Source organism: Amphimedon queenslandica, unplaced genomic scaffold (genome assembly GCF_000090795.2).
Source record: "Amphimedon queenslandica unplaced genomic scaffold, v1.1 AMPQUscaffold_11242_Cont15319, whole genome shotgun sequence".
Classification (NCBI taxonomy): Eukaryota; Metazoa; Porifera; class Demospongiae; order Haplosclerida; family Niphatidae; genus Amphimedon; species Amphimedon queenslandica.
Window position 1 is genome coordinate 1 of NW_003548515.1, and position 8,841 is coordinate 8,841.

Below are 8,841 nucleotides of genomic sequence, written 5' to 3' on the forward strand. Positions count from 1 at the left end.
TTAATTTTCCTTATCTCCATAATTGCTTTCTCTCCCCAGACGCTCAATATGTGCATACAATATATCCATAGGTGTGGTGTAGGAACGTGTAGGAATGAATCAAGAGTTGGGGGGCTCAACATTAAAAAGCATGTAAACATGGGGGGGGGGCTAGGCCACTCCTGCTGAAATGTTGGGGAAGCTTCAGCCCCCCTAGCCCTCCTTCCTATGCCTATAATATCTTTTGTCTTTGTTTAACAAGATGTCACAGAATTACCTCTGATCTATAGTCTAGCTGAAATAGAGTGTCTGTCTTCAGTTGAAGTTATTGAAAGAGTGCATGACTGCCTTAACAGAAGTAGCTGCTATAGAACTCAACAACTTAATTCTCTCTCATTTTCAGTCGACTTTTATCTTTTTGTACTACTTTTCTTTTCTTAGAGATTCCTTTTTTTTTCCGCCTTCCTCTCCCGTTTGCTTTTCCTCTCTCTCACTTTTCCTAGCTTTTTACTCTTCTTTATCCTCTCAGGGTCTCTTTTTTGTTTTTAGCCTTTTCAGTCTCCTTATCCTTCTTCATCTCTTTCTCTTTCTTGTCTTTTCCTCTCCTCCACTCTCCTTTTGGTCCAGCTCTTGAGCACATGGTTTCATTGGTTTGTGGTTTGCACTGAGTGATTAATATTCTGATGATATCGAAAATCAGATTCTAACATCCTATAAACAGAAAACATGCATATCTATATGTGACCATAATTGACAAAAGGTACCTTATGGCGGGTAGTGAAATTTGTCTTTCTAGCCTAAGAAATCCAACTTCCTGAGCCCCATTTATCATAAAATTACTCCACAGGATGCAAAAAGTTACCATGAAACTTTTAGAAACAATGATTGTCTAACAAAGCACTCACAGGTTGATATTTTCCATTATAACGATTAATTTTAAAATCCGCCATAGGGGCCCTTTTGTCAATTATGGTCACATATACATGTAATCATATTATATGTACATGTAAGATCATACACAGGAGTATAGTTTTAAATCTACATCTACTACACTACATGTAATTTTAGTAGTTTAATAATAATAAAATTAATTGCCCAGTTCTTACCTTTAACTAATAGCTCCGGCCCGAATTTAGTGAATTAGCCCATAGCCCGATCACCCAATAGATAATATGATCACACCCACACCATTCTTGTTTTGGTTGAGTGTCAGTGAGTGATTGCAAAAAAATCAGTAATGTCTGGACAAAGTTAGTTTCTTTCATTCTCTCTTACATCCTTTTTCTTTTATTTTCTTTCCTTTACAGGCATTTATCAGTTTAAAGCTAGGGCTAATCACTCAGCTCCAGTAATAGGAGGGTCACTCTACCTGTGGGGAGGGGACCAGCCTGATTTACCTGAAGTACACGATTCACCTCAAAAGAGGAAACTGACCTCAACAGTTGAGACATTTTCCTTTTCATCAGCTCGCTGGTCCTCTCACCTAACAAGAGGCACTCCTCCATTAGGAGTTAATGGCTACTCCTGTACCACCTTTCGTTCTAATATTTATTATTATGCTGGCTGGTGTGGTCATGATAATTGTTTCTACAACAGTTTAAATGTCCTAAATACACTGACCATGAGCTGGACTCAATTGCATCCTAATGATGAGTCCAGGATGAAGAAAGCCTCTGTTGGAATGCTATCAATGGAATTTGAAGGAACTGACTATCTTTTTATGGTCGGAGGGTTAGGTACTACACCAGCTGTCAAACATCCTCAGTTTCAATATGATCAGCTTAAGGATCGACGTGTTCTCACTAATGAACAGTTACTTTATAATCTATCCAATGGTGAGTGTCTTTTTATATATAGGTTAAATCAAGTTTGGAGATGTCCACACTAAGTGGAACCAGAGGGCAAAGCCCAATTAGTGTGGACAGCTCCAAACATGGTTAACTGATTTAAACTAACCATGAAATTACTGAAATAGTTATTGTAAATGTAATGTCCCCTACTATCTGCAGATGTCACATGTATTGGCTTTTGTTATGATAGTGACAAATACTGACAATGTGGTATCAAAACACTGTACAAGATGATTTATTGGCGAGAATAATATTTGGCAATTTTGCTCGTGGAAAGTTAATTGGTGAATTTTATATTGATGATTTTGTGCCATGTGCCATTGAGCATGCACAGATTAAAACAAAATGGCAGATTTTATATTGGTGATTTCTTTATAGAACCCGGCACCAAATTGGCGCCAATTGCCAATATTAATTCCTCGCCAATAAATCATCTAGTCTGGTAGCATGCTCCATGCTATTTGGAATTCTTATTAGTGGCTACAGCATCAAAAAAAATTATGCATGGTTAGTTTAATTATATAAAAGTTAATTATTATTTAATTATTATTAATTATTATTATTAATTATTAATTATTAATTATTAATTAGTAATAATAATTAATTATTATAAATTGATTATTTTAGGACAATTCACTATTCCATCTGTCACTGGACAGTGTTGTTTACCAACTAGCGAATTCACAATCAACAAAATTAGTCAAAATAAAGGAATATTGTTTGGGGGTGCAGTAACTAATGATGGTCTTGCTACAACTACTAATAAGGTGTACATATTTAACGTGACACATAATACAATAGTAAGTTTACTTGTTAGTATTCCCAATAAAATAATCTAAATCACTTGTTTTACCTTATATGGTATTATGTCTATGTTCTGTTAGCATTGGGAGAGTCTTAAAAAAGGATCAATATCTGGTGAGGGACTCTGGCCTAAGGAGAGATATAATCATGCTAGTGCTATCATCAATGGTGACTCTACCTCACCTGCACTAGTAGTGATTGGTGGACTGGGTAATAAGAATCAACTAATGAATGAATGTTTATTATTTGATGATATCACTACTGGTCAGTTCAGTTGTAAGAAGGTATGTGTACATGTATATGTGCCCATGTATGCATGCATAATTATACATGTACCGGTAAAAGTATTATATCAGTAAAATTTCTCATTGTCTACAGATTCCTCTACCTGAATCTGTTACTGGTAGATACTTTCATTCACTCACAGCAGTCACAATGTCACCACACTGTGTATGGCTAGTGATTGTTGGAGGATGTGAAGAGCTTCTATGGAAAGATGTTGGAGGAGGAGTGGAGAAGCCGATGCATACATTTATCACTGATACTAATAGACTAACAATGATATATGAATTAAGTAAAATAAGTATTAAAATTACATTATAGTTACCAACTTCTTTTATAATATTATTTGTCCTTATCTCAGTTTATATTGAAGCTGGTGAGTGGATAGTACAGTCAGTACTGGATGGTAATGATCTCACTAGTAAGAAATATCAAGAAAAGTATTCATCATACAGCAAGACCAGAACATGGTGGATGGATCAGCTAATAGAATATCCCACAGAGAAGGAAATGAAGCTTCAGAGATACATCCAGTCTTTACATCAAGAACTACAAGTGGCTCATCAGAACAAAGTATCACTACAGGAGGCACTGACTGAGACCAATAAACAAGGTATACATGTACATATGTACAGAAATACTTCTTCAAAAAGTTTGGCTAGTAAATCTATTAACAATGATAGACCATGTTCACTATAAATTTGTCAAACTATTACTATACCAAATTTTTAGCTACATATATGGCAGACTGAATGAAACTGGCTAGTTTTATACAATCATTTTTGTTATCCTATTAGCCGACAAATTTCATGATAATGAAACTGTAAAGAGTGAGAAATTGGAAGAAGTATTAAAAGTACAGGCACAGTTACAAGAGAAACAGATTATTACTGGTTAGTGTGTCATCAGTACATAATATTAGATGAGTCTATTAATGTAGAAGATAATGAGAAACTGAAAGCTAAAGTTGCTGATTATGAAATATATATAACTGAAATAGAAGAAGAGAAGAAACGAGTAGAAGAAGAGAAGAAACTTATCGAGGAAGCGAAGGGAAAAGTAGAGGAACAATATCTCAAAGAGAAACAGATCACTAAAGGTTAGAGTATTGTCATCATTGTGTATATATGAGAGAATACATGTATTTAGAACTGAAAACTAAAGTTGCTGATAATGAATTGTATACTGCTAAACTAATGAAGGAGAGGGAGCAATGGAGTCAAATCAAAGAGACTAGTACCATTGGATTACACCTGATCCCTTCAATGGGTAAGAGTATTATTGACTGACTGAGTGACTGTATTTTATACAATTGATAGATAATTTGGATTGTCTGAGTGATGTCCAGGTAGCAGAGAAGAAGCTGTTCTTAATTCAAGGAGACAAACCTCAACTGATGAATTGGGAGAAATATGGTCTAAGGATTGGAGTACAAGAAGGAAGCCTATTATCCTCTGAGACAGTAGAAGCAGCAGTGGTTGCTCTTGTAGGAGGAGAGTTCGAGTTTCCTGCTAATACTGTGCTAGTGAGTGCTGTGTATGCAGTATCACTCTCAAAGCCTCTCCTCAAACGACTCAAGTTAGAGATACAGCACTGCGTTGATTTAACAGGACGACCAGGTCTTAGTCGTTATCTGAAGTTTGCTATAGCTCCCGTCAACACACCCAGTCTTCCTTACCACTTCTCAGTAGTTGAGGGAGGAGAGTTTAGGTCTAATAGTGGGTATGGATCCATTCAACGTAAAAAGTTCTGTTTGGTTTGTATACTGGGAGAAGATTGGACTAATGAAGATTCAGATTCAGAAGATGATGAAAATGGGAGCAATGATGATTCTTCTAGTCATTCATCAGATTCATCCAGTGGATCAGACAAGACAGGTGGTCCACCAGGAGCTAGCAATGGAGCAGCAAATGGTCAGTATACATGTACATGTGTAGTATGTTTACTTATAAAATGTACTTATAGAATCTAATCAAGAGGAGGAGGAGGAAGATGAAGGAGATCAGGAATTAGGTGACAAAATTGAAGCAGTTACTGAAGGAGCAGCAACACCTCTCACTGTATTTGACAGTAAGAATGAATCAGACCCTTCAACCACTGATAGTAAGTACATGTAAATAAGTCGTCCAAGAAAAATTAATAATTTCAAAATAGAATTCAAAGGTGTAGGAAAGGGTATAACATACACTGGAATGCTTTATTATGAAAAAGACGGAGTAGAAGATTTGGTTACCTTCACTGCAGCTAAGAAACTAAATGCTCTCATTAAGGTACATGTGCTTGCCAATGGACTTGTAATGAATGATTGTAATGAAACTGATTTTTAATGATAGTACATCACAAAAAAGCATTCTCATGCTAAGACAGGACAGCATGCTTATTTTCGTTTTCAAGATAAAGATGGATACATTGAATTAAAGTTTGATGCTCCACAAGATGAGCCTATCACTGGATGGGATATTAGGCCTCACATCAAACCATGCAGGGTAAGTACCACTTCATTAACTGATGCTCTATACTTTAATAGTTGTATCGTTGTGATGTTAACAATTTTGGTAGCAAAGAGTATCCTCTTCCTCCATCTTGTCTGATATCAGTGTATGGATCACCTGATGCTGTCCCTACACTACATTACTCCATACCACTGGAAGGTGTGGCTGGTCCTGTTTCATTTTATATTCATCGATCACTGAGAACTGCTCCTCCTTTAACAGGTAATAGATACAAATGATTTAAAATTGTTTATTTATTTAATATTAATCAGATTCTACTATCTCCTCCTCCTCCTCTAATGTAGTACATGAATCAGCGTCAGTATCATCCACTGGAAAAGCTAGTAAGTGATAACGCTGTGTGTATATTATACTGACCTTTAACCTCTATTAGGTCCATCAGCTACTGTTGATGTCAATAAAGTAAAGAAAGTGATCAATGATGTTCTTGTATCTCATTATGCTGATCTTACTTCTCTACCAATGGAAGCTGTCTCTGATCTTGCCAATAAACTATTTACTCTTCATTTGGTCAATAATGCTGTCAGAGGGAATCCTTCAATAGAGAAGTTTATTGATGAGTTCAAGGCTGGTCTTATTTTTCAGAGGAAGTTACCTCAAGTGGAGGAGCACTGTCAAAAGTTTTTAAACTCGTTCATTGCTGTTAGTGGCAGTTATGCTTATGCAGCAATAGCTCTGCACCAGGACTGGATTGAAGCTATTAGTAATGAACTGGGGTTTGATTTTAATGTTGATATTGATAATTAGTTTTGTATTTATTTCATTTTGTTTATTTTTAATAATTATTTTTGAGCTCAAGACTAACTGTGAGTTACCATTGACATTCTCCTCTTTTTTATGTTCCTGAAAACTCAGAAAATAAGTTTTTAGCTCGGTTTTTAGAAAGGAATCAACAAGGGGTGTGCTGGTTTGCTCGAGGGTTTGCAGGTTTGGCAGTTTTACTTAGTGCGCATGCTCAATAGCTAGCTAGCTAGCTAGATCTAGTTGTTTAGACCACACCTTTTTGTTTACTAATGTTTACAGTCACCACTCACCACAAAATTTAATGTCAGGACAAAGTTAGTTCCTTTCCCTCTCTTTCTCAGTTACTCTTTTCCTTTAATTTTTTCCTTTACAGGTATTTATAAGTTCAAAGGTAGGACTGAACACTCAGCTCCAGTAATAGGAGGATCACTCTACCTGTGGGCAGGGAATCAGCCTGGTTTACCTGGAGTACACGATTCACCTCAAAAGAGGAAACTGACCTCAACAGTTGAGACATTTTCCTTTTCATCAGCTCGCTGGTCCTCTCACCTAACAAGAGGCACTCCTCCATTAGGAGTGGTGGGCTATTCCTGTACCACCTTTCATTCTAATATTTATTATTATGCTGGCTGGTGTGGTCATGATCATTGTTACCACAACAGTTTAAATGTACTAAATACACTGACCATGAGCTGGACTCAATTGCATCCTAATGATGAGTCTATGATGAAGAAAGGCTATGGTGGAATGCTATCACTGGAATTTGAAGGAACGGACTATCTTTTTATGGTTGGAGGGAGAGGTACTGCACCAGCTGTCAAACATCGTCAGTTTCAATATGATCAGCTTAAGAGTGGACGTGTTCAAACTAATGAACAGTTACTTTATAATCTATCTAATGGTGAGTTTCTTTTTGTCAATTATATCCTAGTGATGACGTACTTCAAAGGTACCGCGTGCACTATAGATCATCAAGACCACAGCAGTGATCTAAGCCACCCACAACAATGCTTTAACCCACCCACAATAATGTTATAAGCCACCCACAATTTAATCAAAGATTTCTTTATTATTTTGATAAAAAAACAATTATAATTTTTTATGGTCTTGATGGACTGGTACAGGATTACCGATTACATGAAGAGGGCTGTAAAAAATCCATTGATTGGAAAACCTCTTATAAAGGTCATCATTCCAAGGAGCCATGCCAGCCCTGATGATGTATTGTGTATTGCTTTCTCGTTTGGATCAGCATCTTTGAATGGGTGTACAATTATTATGTATCCATCCAGTGTTTCGTCCTCTAATGCCGCTTGTATCTCTCCTTCTAGCTCTGGCACTGTTTCCGTCACTTTTCAGGCACAGTTTCCACATCTTTATCATCTCATATCTTACTTCTTCTCAATCTCTTGCTCACAGGCTCCCAATGAGGAGCTTCAGCCATTATTATTCAATGTCCAGCATGTGGTAAATCTGTGCATGCGTGTGCGCAGAGCCTTTGATGTGCGTCATCATGACATAAGCAACTTATAACATGGCTAGTTTGTAATGTACATATCTAATTTACAGTCACCTCCCCCTCGGGTACACGCGCCCTCGGGATTGGTGACTCTAAATTAGATACATCACTCCTAGCCATGTTATCAGTATTACTTGTGTGAATACGTCTTGAGGTGTGACAATTGATGACATTATCTATTTATTGTATTTTTAGGACAATTCACTGTTCCATCTGTCAGTGGACAGTGTTGCCCGCCAACTAGTAGTTTTACAGTAAACAAAATAAATCAAAACAAAGGAATAATGTTAGGAGGACTAGTAACTGATTATGACGGTTTTTCTTTTCCTACTAATAATGTGTACATATTTAATGTGACACATAATACAATAGTAAGTTATCATGTACAGTACATTTTTTATAACCTAGGTATCAGCTTTATTACCAAGCGCTAGCGCTTGGTATGTAGGGTTGAGTTGGACGAGCGCGCCCCCATAATGGCTGCCATCCCAGAAGCATTGAGCCTGTGTAAATCTTCAGGAATTCTTTATAGCTTATCTGACAGTCAAGATTTCCTTTATAATTTTATTGAAACAGGTTAGTGTTATAAAAGTAGCTAAAAACTTCCACAAGATAGTTTTACGGCAATGAATGCATGCATGCCTGCATGCACCAAATGTTCAGGTTTCTCCTTCTTCTTCTTCTTCTTCCACAGTTAAGGAAGAACTAGTCCTACAGTTTTTATCCTAGAAAGATAATTTTTGCACGATTCTGTTGCGCTTAAGGGACGCTAGTGCAGTGTGGTTTGGCATTTTGATTCTACAAAATGATTTCTTGTCGTTATTTTCAAGTACACAGTTGATTCACCAAGTGGTTGGACGCCATTTTGATGCAGCCAACTGCGCATGCTCAGTAATAATTATTATAATGGCTGGAACTGGAAGAGCCTTTTACAATTACTGACGGTACTTACTGACTGATTTGTGATGAGATTAAGATGATGTGCGTGCCTAAAGACACGACTATCTACTGACACCACTCGCTTCAAGTGAGAGAAATTATTCTAAATAAACATCAATAATTTTATTCTTTAGTTACTATGACTACACTGACTTCTGTGTTTATGATTTATGTACCTCGTTTTACTTAATCTCTTCTAGTAAAGGTAAGT

The 8,841-nt window shown here is 36.7% G+C and overlaps 3 protein-coding genes across 3 annotated transcripts; all 3 read left to right on the forward strand.

The window, feature by feature from the left end:
* The first annotated feature begins 1,201 nt into the window (after positions 1-1,201).
* LOC105315251 (uncharacterized) lies at positions 1,202-3,813 on the forward strand. The gene is made up of 7 exons (XM_011409824.2): positions 1,202-1,229; positions 1,287-1,814; positions 2,457-2,629; positions 2,714-2,917; positions 3,012-3,207; positions 3,277-3,291; positions 3,713-3,813. The coding sequence occupies exons 1-7, from the start codon at positions 1,217-1,219 to the stop codon at positions 3,811-3,813; spliced, it is 1,230 nt and encodes a 409-aa protein (XP_011408126.2). The 5' UTR covers positions 1,202-1,216.
* A 520-nt stretch (positions 3,814-4,333) lies between these two features.
* On the forward strand, positions 4,334-6,196 carry LOC109589501 (uncharacterized). The gene is made up of 7 exons (XM_020005577.1): positions 4,334-4,828; positions 4,881-5,018; positions 5,070-5,185; positions 5,249-5,401; positions 5,443-5,629; positions 5,680-5,751; positions 5,802-6,196. The coding sequence occupies exons 3-7, from the start codon at positions 5,108-5,110 to the stop codon at positions 6,173-6,175; spliced, it is 864 nt and encodes a 287-aa protein (XP_019861136.1). The 5' UTR covers positions 4,334-4,828; positions 4,881-5,018; positions 5,070-5,107; the 3' UTR covers positions 6,176-6,196.
* A 248-nt stretch (positions 6,197-6,444) lies between these two features.
* LOC109589502 (uncharacterized) lies at positions 6,445-8,838 on the forward strand. Its single transcript, XM_020005578.1, has 5 exons — positions 6,445-6,486; positions 6,546-7,073; positions 7,887-8,267; positions 8,386-8,718; positions 8,765-8,838. The coding sequence occupies exons 1-3, from the start codon at positions 6,474-6,476 to the stop codon at positions 8,123-8,125; spliced, it is 780 nt and encodes a 259-aa protein (XP_019861137.1). The 5' UTR covers positions 6,445-6,473; the 3' UTR covers positions 8,126-8,267; positions 8,386-8,718; positions 8,765-8,838.
* The last annotated feature ends 3 nt before the right edge of the window (positions 8,839-8,841 follow it).

What these genes read in the sequence shown, in the direction of transcription:
- LOC109589501 (XM_020005577.1), top strand. Translation starts at nt 5,108, where the DNA reads ATGCTTTATTATGAAAAAGACGGAGTAGAAGATTTGGTTACCTTCACT. An exon ending in AACTAAATGCTCTCATTAAG is followed by an intron (nt 5,186 to 5,248) that starts GTACATGTGCTT and finishes TTTTAATGATAG; the next exon opens with TACATCACAAAAAAGCATTC. An exon ending in ATCATCCACTGGAAAAGCTA is followed by an intron (nt 5,752 to 5,801) that starts GTAAGTGATAAC and finishes AACCTCTATTAG; the next exon opens with GTCCATCAGCTACTGTTGAT.
- LOC105315251 (XM_011409824.2), top strand. An exon ending in ACGTGACACATAATACAATA is followed by an intron (nt 2,630 to 2,713) that starts GTAAGTTTACTT and finishes ATGTTCTGTTAG; the next exon opens with CATTGGGAGAGTCTTAAAAA. An exon ending in GTCAGTTCAGTTGTAAGAAG is followed by an intron (nt 2,918 to 3,011) that starts GTATGTGTACAT and finishes CATTGTCTACAG; the next exon opens with ATTCCTCTACCTGAATCTGT.
- LOC109589502 (XM_020005578.1), top strand. An exon ending in ACTTTATAATCTATCTAATG is followed by an intron (nt 7,074 to 7,886) that starts GTGAGTTTCTTT and finishes TTGTATTTTTAG; the next exon opens with GACAATTCACTGTTCCATCT.